The 15133-nt window shown below is 41.3% G+C and overlaps 1 protein-coding gene across 2 annotated transcripts in view; it reads right to left on the bottom strand.

Moving 5' to 3' along the window:
* The window catches only part of SLC66A2 (solute carrier family 66 member 2), a 58640-nt gene that overhangs the window by 17250 nt on the left and 26257 nt on the right, over nucleotides 1–15133 (bottom strand). For both annotated transcript variants that reach the window (XM_048939096.1, XM_048939095.1), the window contains one exon: nucleotides 2460–2676. In XM_048939096.1, the coding sequence (XP_048795053.1) occupies nucleotides 2460–2676 (217 nt within the window). The remainder of the gene's footprint in view (nucleotides 1–2459; nucleotides 2677–15133) is intronic.

Below are 15133 nucleotides of genomic sequence, written 5' to 3' on the forward strand. Positions count from 1 at the left end.
GCACTGGAAGGCCACCATGAGGTCTCCCACAGCCTTCTCTTCTCCAAGCTCAACAAGCCCAGTTCCCTCAGCCTTTCCTCACAGCAGAGCTGCTCCAGCCCTCTGCTCATCTCAGTGCCTCCTCTGGCCCCACTCCCAGAGCTCCACGTCCTTCCTGTGCTGGGGGCCCCAGGCCTGGACGCAGCGCTGCAGATGGGGCCTCACAAGAGCCGAGCAGAGGGGGACGATCACCTCCCTCTCCCTGCTGGCCGCCCCTTTTTCATGCAGCCCAGAACACAGCTGGCCTTCCGGGCTGCAGGCGCACACTGCTGCCTCATGGCCAGCTTCTCGTCCACCAGGACCCCAAGTCCTTCTGCGCAGGGCTGCTCTCAAGGAGATCTGCCCCCAGTCTGTATCAATACCTGGGATTGCCCCAGCACCTTGCACTTGGCCCTGTTTAACCTCATTAGGTTTTCGTGGGCCCACTTCTCCAGCCTGCCCAGGTCCCTCTGGATGGCTTCCCTTCCCTCCAATGCATCAACCAGCTCGGTATCATCCGCAAACTCGATGGGGTAGTAAATATATCCCACTGGGCATCAACTAGCTCCTGGCAAATACCTATCCAAGTTCATTAATTCAATTCTATGAGCTGCATGGCTGGACTGCTAGATGCTTACTTCAGCACTTCCAGGATTGAGGTCTCCTCTCTGCTTTTAAATAGAGAAGCAGGCACAGGAAGGGAAAATCAGAAGAAACAACAGCTCCTTCAACAGAAAGTAAAACATTAGCAGAAATCACTGTCATAGCAGGAAGAGCTTGATAATGCTTATAGACCATCAGATCAATTCAGGACTACACAGTGCTAGAAAGTATATGTGGTTCTTGCAATACATATAAAGCTACAATGTGACCTGGACAAAGACATGAGCACATCCCAGCTGCAGTAAAGTTGCAGTACAAGCCCTGTACTATCTTACCAGTATTCACACCCCCAAATATCCAATAGTATGCAAAGTACTGCTTTGGGAATCCAAGGGGAAAATCTGCAGGTACACCAGACAAGGAGGGTGGCTATCCTTAGACCTAGCCCTGTTTGATGGCAAGGGAATGAGAGCTTCTACTGCATCTTCTGTCAACTGAACAGTGGTCTTTACCAAAGCAGTTTTACATAAGAATTATGCAACTCTGTGTTTCCATGCAAGGAATTAAACCATTCATTCGAAGCACAAAGTTTCTGTCCTCATTTTACTAAGTAGCAAATAGAAAAAAGTAGAAAAAAAGCAGCTCAGATCTTCAGACAGGAGCTAAGGAAAAGCAGATCATTATCCAGAAGCAGCTATCTTAATATGGCATTATAATCCACAGATTAAAAAAAAACATAAAGCGAAAGTCAAACCAGAGTATAAATAAGGTCTAGTAGGTAAACTGGGTATCACACAAAATTGTCCAAAGCAGTGTGTGCAGGCAAAATACCCAAATACTTTGGAAGGAAATCCTGACTCTAATCAAGGGTGTTCCAATAAGAAAATGCTTTGAGTATCACAGCAGATTTCTAAACAAGCAAAAGGAATAGTGTCAACAGATGTAACTGCTTTGGTGTGAAGGAGGTAGAGATGATTATTTGTTTTCAAAGCAAAAATTATGTCAGCAAGTTTAAAGTCAATGAAAGAGGAACTTCCAAAGCAGAAGCAGAAGAACTTTCAGAAGCAGAGGAACTTTCAAAGCAGAAAGAAGACAATCACTAATGACAAAAGTACTTCCTGAATTGAATTTGTTGCTGTACTGTTTTCTATAACTGGTGCACTGATGCAGTGTGGTGAATGTTTTTCTCTCTGCAGAAGCTCTACAAGTTGTATTTGCAATTTGGAAACCTTAGTGTTAATACTGACACATACAATAAACGGTATGAAATGATAATCTAGTTCAAATGTCTCAACAGTGAGCATAAGATTAAAGTTTTCTGTTCTACACCTGTTTACATGAGTGTTCTTCCTAGGCTTGAGCTCTTTTAAATGTCAGGTACAAGTTTCTACACAACAATACTGATGTTATTTGCTACTAACACTAGTAACATATTACAGAAAAGAGCTAAGTAAATTTGTAAGAACAAGCAGTGAGCATGAGTTACAACAACAATTACTAGCTGTAGACTTTGTCTTTAGTACTTTTGATACAGAGGACTTCTTCACACCACTTCTAATGGCAACAGCAGTAGCTCTGCATATTATTGTAATAAAACATATTTCATCTTGAAACTGTCCAGCTAGGTCTGAACAATGGGTCAGATCTTGGGGATATAAATGAGCTCCCACTGCCTACAGCAGTGCTGCACCAGTTTAAGCTGACAGAGGGTCTACCCCAAGAACTGCTGTATTTTCAATTAAAATGTAGAAAGATGACAGAAAAGCATTCTCACACTACAAAAATATTTACCTAAGCACACACACATGTACTTGTTTTATTTAAGGCAAACACCATACCTCATTCCTTCTGTGGACCTATTCTGGTAGTTACGGTAGAGCTGAGGAACGCCTAACATAGCCTCTGTGAAAACTGCAAGGAAGCCCAGGGTTTCCACAAAAAGAGATGAATCAAGCCAGAGGTAAGTGATGTAACCGGTGACACCAGTGAAGGTCAGGACACACTGCACGTAGTCTGTAAACTTGCTCCAATGCCAAAAATAGTTCAAGTCAAAATCTGCAACAGAAGAGAAACGGAAGAAGAATAAAATTTCCCAACCTGATTCAAAGCTTATCAGAGTAGAATTGAGAACTGGTAAGTATGAGAGAGTCAGTCTTTGGGAGTAGATAAAATAGAAATTAAGAGGAAAAGGATTTACAGGGGAAAAAAAACAGGCAGCTCACCACCACCAAAAAAGCCCCATAGGACTTGATCTGGAAAACATTTTTTTTGTGGGATGTGTTCAGTATGGAAACAATAATGCAAAGAATTACAAACTAGGGTGGATAGTGATAGGACAAGGGGGAATGGTTTTAAACTAAGTCAGGGAGGTTTAGGTTAAATATTAGGAGGAAGTTTTTCACCCAGAGGGTAGTGAGACACTGGAACAGGTTGCCCAAGGAGGCTGTGGATGCCCCATCCCTGCAGGCATTCAAGGCCAGGCTGGATGTGGTATTGGCAACACACAGGGCACACTGGACACACTTTGGGCAGCCTGGTCTGCTGGCTGGCAACCCTGCATGTAGTAGGGGGCTGAAACTAGACAAGCATTGTGGTTCTTTTCAACCCAGGCCATTCTATGATACTATGATTTACAAAAATGAGATTTAAAGATGAAGCGTTTGTCTTCAGATATGAAACACAAAGAAGTCTGGACATGAATTTAACAGAGCTGACATAAGAAGGGCTCACAAAAAAACTTCACACTGCCAACTACAGGTCCCAGTCACATCAGTACAAGCACACTCTTATTCAGGACTATTGTCTTCACTTTCAAACTGCTTCAGTCCACGCTGAAGAAGGTCATCTCAAGTCCACAAGTCTGCTTCCTGGTGTGTTACTGCTGCCTTGGTAAGGGCAGGCTTCTGTGCACATGCAGCACAGCTTTGCTGAAGGTGTGGGGCCGTGAAGAGAATCCAGCCTGGAACAAGACTTCCCACAGACAGCACTTTTCATTCTAGGGACAAAAATGCACTTTCACATCTGTACTTCACTTTGCCAGCAAAACTAAGTGCAGGGTTTGTATCCATTTCTTGCATCTCTCAGAACAAAGCACTATTTCAGTAAACACAACACTTCTCTCAATAGAGAATAAGTCAAAGAACAAACCAAAGGTGACACTTGCTTACATTAACATACTACTGGAAGATACATAGCTATCTTACTGACAAATAATAATACACACCAATTTACGTCACTGCCTCTTCAGCAGAAGTACAGAACACCACAAAAGAAGTTCTGCTGTTAATTCTGGCAACGAAGATACTGATATCTGCTGGCTTACATTAACACCAAACCCAGTGAAATGAGAATGAATCTGCACAGGCAGGTAGGTGCTTAAGGATACTTACATATTGCAAATAATCACTTTATTTTCTGCACCTTTTCACACTTCAGTACGTGGCAGTCATTCTTTATTAACTTAATTTCCCTTTTTCAGTACTCAGCAAAATCACGCCTCAAAACAACTACTGCATCCAGTTAAATAATTTCACTTTGCCATACAAGAGGAAAGCAAAACTAGCCAGAAGCCACATTCAACCTATAGCATAGCACTTTTTGTAGTATTGTATCAGCCATTATCCAGAACTAAAACAATCACTACACTGACAGAGCCGCTGTCAATGTAATGTACACCTCCAGTACTTTATGGCAGTGGCTCCTCAGCCCCAGAATCCACTGACAGGGATGCATGACTAAATAAAAAGTAGACCTAGTGCTGGCATAGCCAATTCAGTATGACAGCATCGCACATGCACTGCGTGCTCTGTGAAGGCTTTCCTTTCTGGAGGGAAAGGAAGAACAAAACAAAACAAAGCAGAAAATGTAAGACATAAGACAGATGCTACAAGAAAAGCAGGAAGCATGTTACTCATTTTTCTTAATTCCTAATGCGTTTTCTGGAGAGAATAGGAGGAGTCAGCAAGAACTGACAAGGAAAACAATGCCTAGACTTTCTATTCCCTCCACTTTGCTGACCTGTATTTGTGCCAAGAGGGCGGACAGACAACGGGAGAGGATTCCTAGAGAGGTGGTTGATGTTCCACGAACCTATCAGCGTTCAAAACGCGTTTGAACAACGCCCTCACAAATGTGTTTTAACTTTTGGTTAGCCCTGAAGAAGTCAGGCAGTTGGACTTCGTGATCTTGCAAGGTCCATTCTAACTGAACTGTTCTGTTCTATCCTCATTCTAACATAAAGTAGTGAGGGGGAGAACAAAGGAAATTCACTCAATTTTGCCACGGTGTTCTCAGTTTCTTGAGCAATAGCAAGCAAATGGCTTAACAGGACAGATTTGACACTATTCCAACTTTAAAATAGCAAGAGACAATCTCTGATAAAGAGATGTTTGGGCTTACTATGGGGACAGAATAATTAACAGCAGAAATGAAGTAGATGAGAGAAAAATCTGGCCATTTGAAAAGCAACGTCCACTCCAGAAGAGGAGAGCTACTAATGTTTTTCAAGTAAGATGCAATATTTACTTGTACCAGATTGTTTCTCAAAGAATCTTAGGCCCTTTTAAAAACACTTCAAGCACTGGTATTTAGCCCTTAAAAAGAAAATCGTTTTTTGTAATGCAGATCTCTTGCATTCAAGCACACTAGGAGGAAGACCTGAACTGACTTTCCAGCAAGGGTCATTCAACATTACGTAGTGTTCAAAACATTGATTCAGACCAATACCAGAACATCAGCAGCTAGCGGCAGCCATAGGCAAGGGCACATAAACCTTACTGCTTCAGACAGTACCACCTGTAGGAGAGACCATCTTGGCTCTCAAGCTGCCTATACAGTCATTATATCTTGAATCATAACCCTAAGGCTCAGCTTGAAACTTGCTTGCGTGGCACCTTCTACATGCAGGACCCTCAGCCCCTCACTTACTAAACCCTCAGTGCAGCTCTCAGAGTTGCCCTGCATACATTGAGTTTCTCCCTTTGTTTTACACATGCTCAAGGATCCTTTGTAAGATATTTATCATAGTACAGCAATTCTTTATTTCCCCAAATTAATTTTATTAACAGAAATGAATGAATCATACCAACATGCAGGTGCCAAAGTTACAAGTTTGTGTCAGTGTTCACACGGCTTCTGTGCAGTCAGCTACAAAATCCAGGAGGCAGTCACATGTTTAAGTACTTGCATAAGGCCATGGATTTTGTAGCTGACCTCGCTGAAGCCGTGTGAACACTGACATGTGCTTATTCAGTACTGCTGTACTGAAGTGCATGTTCATTCATGTTAAGTACTCACATCTCTGAGCCTAGTACTGGGCAGACAAGAAATCTGGTGTTTAGGTCATTTAGTCATCATCCTTGCCCTGAAAATCTTTAGCATTAGTTCTGTTATAATAACATACCTAGATGAGAGAACTGGTGTGTGACACAGGGCTCCAGCTGAAGCAATAGTTAATTACTAAAAGGAAAGAGACAGATTCTCTTCTGTTTAGTCAGTCTCTTGCTCAAAACCCTAATGATGCTACAGCGTCTCTTTCACTATACTAGATTGAGTCAATTCTAGTTTCTATTATAACTTGCTTGATAATGTTTTCCTTGAAAGAACAGAAAAAAGAGAGAGAAGAACAATCAGAACATGTGCATTAGCCTTTCAGAAAAATATCTGAATTATATTAGAAACAGTCCAATATGTAATCACTAGTTGTTCTATTTAACGGATTTACTTTCCAAATGCTGTAGTCTATTTTAGGACACTGCACATAACCAACTACTTCCAGGAAATAAAAGAATGGCTTACCTAAGGAAAAAAATAAAAAGTAGTAGCATATCTGTCCTTTAACGTAGGTCCCAGTTTTGTCTCCTCTGCAGATGTCACTCTTTTTCTCTAAAAAGGTAAAACAGGGAACTCTACCACACCACCATATATTTCTACCAAACATCTCAAAATCTGACCAAGACCAGATGCATTTCTTTCTATTCTCTGAAATGGCCAGGCACTGCTTGCAGTGTTCACTCCACTGTTCACAAGATCCTCGTCCTGCCCAGAATAAAATCCATGACATGAATTTGTAGCCTTACTTAGTCAATTCAGCTGAAACGGTAACTCCCAGTCACTAAGGCCCTGGATTGATCTAACTGACATTACTGCAGTGAAAGGTACAATCTTATTACCCATGCTTGAGGTCTTTAATCCACACAGGGAGCCGCATTTTAAACATCTTGATCCATTTATAGATGAGAGACTTACGCTGGAAAATCCTATTGATGCCATGGAAGGAGCAGCTCAGCTGATCTTTTGTGCAGTAAGTGGAGAAAAGTCTACACAGACTGAGGGTAAAGAAAGATGAAATTAAAAGACCTCCTCTGAGAGGCATATTGCATGTTAGATATGAAAAATATACAGCAGACAGAAACAGTACTGCCAACAGTTGTGGTTAACATTAATCAAGCCAAACTGCAAGTAGGAAACTCAAGATTCTGGTGTAGAATTAATGCTTAAGTGATGCATGCTGACTCTCGCTTGAAGATGACACAGAGGCTCAAACAGCTGAGTCATATTTAGCTAAAAAGCATTTTATGATGTCAGCTACCACTTTAGTTCTTTTGGGAAAGTGAAGCAAAGACTGACATCCAAAAAATGGAACCTCACCTCTATCTCAGTAGCAAGTTTAATCCTAAAATGTAATTTAAATCTAGTTTGTTTCAGTTAAAAATCCTTATTCCTTACCCTAATTGCTGAATACCCTATAACAACACCTATCCTAGGTCCTTAAACAGCCTATCCTTGCAAAGTAGATGAGTTTCCAGTCAAATATCCAATCCCTACTTTAACAACACTGGAATACAAGACCTCAAGGCCTAGGTGCTGTGAAAGGGATTGATAACATTAATTCAGCCAACCTGGAACAGTTACAAATTGCGGCTAGGGAATATTTCAGGTTATTATCCACGGTCTGTAAAATGCACACACTGTTCAAGGATGCAGGAGCTAAGATTTACAATTTGCTGTTCTATCAATCTTAACCACTGGGCTATGATAAGAGAGGCTCCCTCTCACACGCTCTTTGCCTTGGGAAGCTTGTGATCTCCACTGTGAAAGGGTTCATCTCTGAGCAGCAGGCAGATGTGATGCCCTTCCCTAACTCAGCTCAGCAACAAGGCCAACTGGCAGACCAGCTGGAAAACAGACTTGCAATCCCTGGCTGAGAAGAGAAAGGAACTCAGACCACACACGTTGGTTGACTGCCCCAGGGTATGCTCTGCAATCAACAGCAGTACCAGATCCCTCCCTGCCTCCAGCATCACTTGCCTCCCAGCAATCCCAATTTCAGGGCTGCGGCAGGATGCAGACAAGCAGGTGGGTTAGCAGGGCATGTCCAACCTGTGAGCTGTACATTGTCTGGCACTGCTCACAGTGCAGCCTGCCCCCTGCTCCACACCATCATGGCAGCTCCGCTGTGCATCCCTGGGCATGCACCCATCACACACCGACAGCCAAACATCAGTATGCTATTAACCCTATCTGGGCTGAAACCAGGGTACGGGGAGGGTGCTGTACTCACTTAAGTATGGCAAACAATTGTATGCATTTTGATACGCTGGCTAAACACAGTCCTGTGAATAGAAAAAAAACATGCAGCTGTGCTTTCCCTTTTGATAAAAGAATTTGAGAGTAAGTTTCAAGATGGCCAAAAAAAATCCATTTTTTTGTATATTTGAGACTCAGTTTTCAGTTGACACGAACACATTATGTATGACATTTCAAATGGAATGTACAGGTTTGCAATCAAAAATTTGATCTGATCTCTTTATCGTTCTTTTACAAGGCTTATCTTACCAGAGAGAAATCGCCCTCGCTTCACTGTCACATCTCACTCGTGTTACCACTTCTTGGAAGTATGCACATTTGTGAACAACTGTTTTCAAAGATGAAGAACGGGAAGAATAAAATTGCATCAAAAACCTGATGAACAGCTTGAAAGCTAAGAATGGCAACTACTGCCATCGCACCATCTTGATGCGTTAGTTGCACTAAAACAAGTTCGCATATCCCACTAGTTTTATGTTTTTGTTGCTCTCTTTTTTATATGTTTTATGAAAAAAACATTAAAAATTAAAATAAGTTTTGTTGTGTATATGCATTAGCTATATTTTATGTATTTTACAAGGACTGATCTGAAAGTAATGCCTCCTACTTTATTACATTTGCCTACGATGTCAGAGATGGATGTCAGCTGTGTGGCAACAGAGGTTCAACCTTCCTGCCAAAATTCCATTACATTTTGTTGCTATGTGACAGATGGCAGCAGAGAGGTGATCTGACAAAATGGCATCTGACATGGAGGTGTGTATGAAGCAGAGGCGTGGCAATGAATTCTTCTATGCTGAAAAAGTTGCACCCATTGACATTCACTGATGCTTACTGAACACTTATGGAGGGCCAACAGTGGATGTAAGCACAGTACAGTGGTGGGCAGTGCATTTCATCAGTGGCGACAGCAGGTTCTCTCTTCTGGAGCAGATTGTCACCAGCGTGGCGTGCAGGCCTTTGTTCATGGCTGGTGAAAATGCATAGCTAATATTGGTGACTGTTGAAAAAGAATGCTTTGTAGCTGAGAATTTGCTCTATTAAGTAGCATTACTGTGATATTTGTATCCGATGCAGTTTCCTCCATGGAATTAGGAGACATTACTTTCAGAGCAATCTTTGTAAACGCAGTTCTAAACAAGTCTTTTTCACACAATACAGTCCAGGTAAGCCAAGAGGTTGGACGCCCATGGGTTAGCACCTCTCACCTTGCCTATTCCCAACAGCTCCCAGCCAGCTGGTGAGTTTCTCCCACCTCCTTTCTGAAATTCCTGCATACCTCACAAAGCACTCAGCAAATAACTGGTGTTGTAAGAACTGGAAGGCTTCAAATGACTTACTAGGTGATACATAACTTCCTACCAGCTCTGTATCCAGCTAGCAATTTCTTCCTTTCTTTCAGAAAGACAAAAAGATTTAGCACTAGAGAGCTAAAACTGATACATTTAGATTTTCTTTCTTCATTTTTTTGAAGAAATGATAGAAATCTCCAACATGCTGTGTGGAGACAGCGTGTCTTTTACATTCACTGGAACTGAAGAGGAACTTACTATCTTTCACCCAAGTGTCTCCTCAAAAGAGAGGAAATGAGAGTTTAGCACCAAGAACCTCTGGCTCTAATTCAAACCCCCTCCTCTTAAAAAAAAATAAATAAATAAATCAAGGAATCCTTCATCTTGCATAGATGAAGATACTACTACCACCGCTTTTTGTCTCCGTTCCTTCAGGCCTGTGATTTGGGAATTTCTGCATCCCTACATACTTTCTGGCACGTGCACAGCCCTGACACCACAGTATTCAAGCATCTTTTCACGTGTCAATCTTAAAACATTCCTGTCCTACATCCCTTCTTATTTGGCATTCACACTGGTACCCAAACATTGTCTCTTCTTCCTCTTCAGAAGTGAAATAACCCAGAGAGTCTTAAATCTTCTGAAAATAACATCCCAGCCTACGTAAAACAAATTGTAATCATTTAATGAAATCTCTCTTTTATTTCCTTTGAAAGCACCTACTCAGCTTACTTCTCCTCACCTCATTTTATGTGGTGTCACCAGCTTTTATCATCTCTTATACCAGATCTCCATTTTGTCGTATCAAGCTCACCTCAAAAAGTTACATGAGAGTGGGGCAATATCTGCCTTATCTTCTTCCAGCACTGGCCCCACCTCACAGCTTCTCACTCCCTTTCCATACTGTTCCTCAGCACAACATACCTCTAAGTATAGGGCTGCATTTCCTCTGTGAGGAAAATTAGCCTTCTCAAACACATCAGTACTGAATTTACCTACCGTGTCACTGCTATTTCTGCGCTCCATTCAGTACAGAAGACAACTCTCCTCTTTCTACTCCAACGCACTGACCATCCTTCACACACGCTGTCTCCATGAAATCATCTCAAAAGCTGGGAGAAGCAGCTATTAGCTGACTTACAAGATGACTGATGGAGGAAGACAGCTTAACAATTAGATGAATCATATAGCTAGGAAAGCCACTGAAATACAGTAGCAGTGAACCGATCAGTGCTACGGAAAACCAGCCATGTACTTGAAAGTTGGAGTGAAAGGGGCATGAACAGCCTTATAAATCACAGAGAGTGAAAGCACAGACTTCAGAAAGAGTGTCTCAAGGAGCAGCAAAGGAAGGAAGACAGGAAGCACCTCAGCAGAAGGAGCTTTGACAACTCTGGCCGCAAACATTCCTGATTCTGCCCACCTCCTGCTCAAGAACATCAAAAAATTCACAGCAACTCAATCTAAAAAAACTAACCCTTCCCCCAGCCCTTCACCTGCAGGCGCTCTGAGGTCAGGCCCCTGCTCTCAACTACACTAACAATGAAGGCAGCAGATTACTGCCACACTCACTCTTCTTTTGGATAGATAATAACTGACTATATAAACCAGCTCCTTTTTTAGACAGTAAGCTAAGCAGGGATGATATATATGGATGCTATGGCAAGAACACACAGCAGCAAGATACTAATTTCCCAATCATTCCAACAGTATTTTATCTATCCTCAGCATGGTTTATCTAAGCTATCACCCACAGTCCTATCAGGCTGTACACTATGGACTCCAGACAAAAGACTTTTTTCTAAACAGGAATCACCTAGTAGTGCAGAGCAGATTGCCCTGGCTCCACATTCTTGTAGCTGGGGTTACAAACTCTCTATGAAAACAGTTCATTTTGAATAGTACTGTAGCTTATTCTTTGAAGTCTAAGTCTGAAAAGATACCAAGAGTATTATAATACTGGAAACAGTGTTCACCCATCATAATCATACTCCATGCAAAGACTACAGTTAGATAAATAAAAATAATTCTAAATCCTACAGAACCAAGCCGTGCACTAGTTCAGATATAGCCTGCCTCAGATACCACAATGCTACGGATTACAGCAGGTTGCACAGACAATACAGCAAATATCCCTCCTTGTTTCCTAGGTAACTCATCATAAGGCAAGACAAATTCCAGCCCTCAAATGGGCCCTACTAATTTAGTATCCAAACAGTAATGCACTGTGCAGCTGCTTCCTTTACTGAAATGTCACGTGGCCTACTAAACATGTCTCAGCAATTGCTTAAGTTAAACTCAGGACAACCTGTTTTCAACATTAACAGTTCTGGTTTACAATTATCATAAGCATGCATGAAGCGTAGGGAGCTTTCTGCTCTTTTTTTCATCTGCCTCTCTCACACCCTGACTCATATATGACAACGTCAGACATTTTCTGTAATACTCAAAACTCCTTTACAAAGGTGCTCATACCTCAAAATGACCACACAAGGATTTCTTTTCACGTATCAATGGTAATTAAGAACAAAATGGTAGACTGGTGAATAAGAATTCAACTCTGAAAAAAGAATATTTCAGGACTTTTGTTTACGCAGGAGCAAAAGCAACAGTTTGGAAAGCCTGGGTGAGGAGGAAGAGAGGCAAACATGCACATGGGACTTGGAAAATGGGTTCAAATTTTTGCCTTCTCTGATTCAAAATAAGCACCTTCAGCAATGGTTTTTCTACATCCTAGTGGACCACCTGGACCAGTCACAAGACATGAGGTCAGGAAACACTGCCCCCATTAAGCATAAACCCTGCCCTTTACAGATGAACAACTGTGATCAAACATTCATTGAAATCATCTATGTCTGCATTCATTAACACATGACCATCCATCAGCACTGATGCTCATCTCCAACATCAAATTCATCAATTTTTGGCCAACACTAGCAGAAAAATCTCAAATACAATTTATTATTTGCTAGCATAAACACCAGGTCAGCATCCTGACATGTGCAAAGCTGACTGTGGAACCAGTCCACTTTGGAGAAAAAGAAGTTTTCCACACACATAAAGCAGGAAATAATCTTATCCTTCATATGGCTTTCTAAGGAAAGGAAAAAAAAGACAACTGATAGTGGAAGGTTTTCCAAAACTTACACAGTCTACAGTATTCTCTTACACCTTTAAGCTGAAATATATTCTATTTACATCATGTCTGCATGTACCTAAATTACTGCATACAGTGACCAAAAAGGAACTTCCAGAAATGACTTCAATGCATTAGCAGGAACAATTTGTAGGGAAGGAAACTTGCACAGTTTCACTTGAGTACTTACAGCCTGTTTAACTGATTACAGCACTTGTAAGTGGAGAAGCCAACTGAAACAGAGCTGCCCTGAAACAGAGCTTCCCCTACAACCTCCCACTTGTTAGACCACAGATTAATCCCTACACTGATATGAGAACTGGTTGTTATGCCAGGTGCATTTCTGAATACCAGAACACCTTATGTCTGCAGTTTAATGCTCCATTACTCAAGGCACTTTAGGATCTGCAAAGAAAGGTAACAGTAGGAGACTCAATAATTAAGTCCTTATTACTTTGACAGCCAACCTGTCGTCCACCAGGACACCCAGGTCCCTCTCAGCAGAGCTCCCCTCCAGCAGCTCATCCCCCAACCTGTACTGGTGCATGCAATTATTCCTCCCCAGATGCAAGACTCTACACTTGCTTTTGTTGAACCTCAGCTGGTTTCTTACTACCCAGCTCTCCAGCCTGTCCAGGTCTCGCTGAATGGCAGCACAGCCTTCAGGCGTGTCAGCCAATCCTCCCAACTTCGTATCATCAGCAAACTTGCTGAGAGTGGAACTCATCAATCTGTGACATCTACTGCAAGCAAATTGAATGAGAAAGTTGTGTATAAGACTATCTTAAATTATTCTGACATTTTGCTCTGTTCACTGAGTATATGGTTGCGTGTTCTACTGCATCCTACTCCCAACAGGGAAGGAAGAGCGGTTTAAGGGAGTAAACAGTGCCTCTGAAGACACGATCAAATTTTGCTTTAAATTCTTTAAAGCAGAAGAAATTTCCTTAAAATAACTCCTTTGATTACAACAAACTACAGAGTGCAAAGATCAGAGAAAGGCAGCAACATAAAACTTCAACATAAGCAAGGAGTCACTTCAAGTTCCAGTGGTTATTATGAATAGACTAAGAAAAAAAACAAAAAACAACAACAACCACCAAAAAAACAACAAACAGGTGAGAGGGAGTGGAGAATCATTTATAGAATGGGTTGGGTAGGGACCTTAAAGATCATCTACCCCAACCCCTGAAGATTTTCAACACCGGCTATGTCTATGGGATTACGTAAGTTGAACAAGGCCATTTAAGTCAAAACTAATCTGTCAAAACTAAATTCTGGGTTTTGGATTTTTTCCCCTGCCCGTGGAGGATGATGCATTAGGTATAATACATATTGACCACAGAGCACAGCGAGGAGAAAGTACGGCACGTAATAAATGCATGTGAAAGGAAGCATTCAGAACATCAGGAAGGCTGGTCACATAGTTTCTCTTTCTTAAGAAAGAAACATGCTCATTACAAGCAATCAAAGAAGCTGGCTGCATATCTTCTAACCCTTGCTATAAATTCATGATTTGCAGGAAAAAAAAAACCCAAACCTTATCTGTTGCTGATTCAAGAGGATACAAGGAAGCAACTTTTCATGAACACCCTTTTCTCCCCCAGCCTCACTCAGTATTATCATCTTACACACAACACACAATTTTAGTAACAAGATGAAATGAAATTTAAACATTAAAATCATTTCTCTGAAGAACAGAACTAGTTAAAAATTTAAAACATGACTATGCACACTTACTGAGGCCTACGTTCACCAATCTATTAACTCGTTCTGCATGTACTTTGATAGGCTTTAAGAGTCAAATACTAAATTCAAATGCTTATTGGCTACTTCACTGGATGCAGAGCTTAGAAAGCTTCATTTCATCCTGTAAGAACCATTGTTTACTTTTTCAGTTTAGCTGAATAAATGTTTCATTTATTGAAACAGCAGCAAACAACAGGAGGTGAATGAACACCCACTTTCCTCTCTGTCTCTGAATAGTGACTCAGAGCACAGAAGGGTGAGATCGCCAGAAAAATAAGTAAAGCTTAGTAAAAGTTATCTGAAAATAGAACCACTATTTTTTTTTAAATCTCTACAAAATGTAAGTGCAGTATGCTGTAGTTCGTTTATGTATTTATTTTTGTTATTCCATGTTTTGATTTGAAATGATTTTGAAACAAAGGGAATTTGATAAAGCTGCAAATAAAAATAATCTAATGCACAACCATCTAATGTATTTCTAACATACTAAAAAACAAACAACTGTTTGAATGGATAAAGACTCCAAGGTGTATTCAGCAATACATAACATGCAAAGAAATCCTTCTCCCCTGTCTCCACTGTCACAATGTCCTGCTCAATCCCACAGGAGTACAGGCAGTGACCTGGAACAAGCACCTTTTTTAGCCAGCACCGCTCATCACTGCATGGTCACCTGAACACCACAGGCTGGGATGGAAAACCTTCTATTTAATCATAAAAGAGATGGGCTCATTCTTCTTTCCAGACA

This window comes from Lagopus muta, chromosome 3, assembly GCF_023343835.1.
Source record: "Lagopus muta isolate bLagMut1 chromosome 3, bLagMut1 primary, whole genome shotgun sequence".
Classification (NCBI taxonomy): Eukaryota; Metazoa; Chordata; class Aves; order Galliformes; family Phasianidae; genus Lagopus; species Lagopus muta.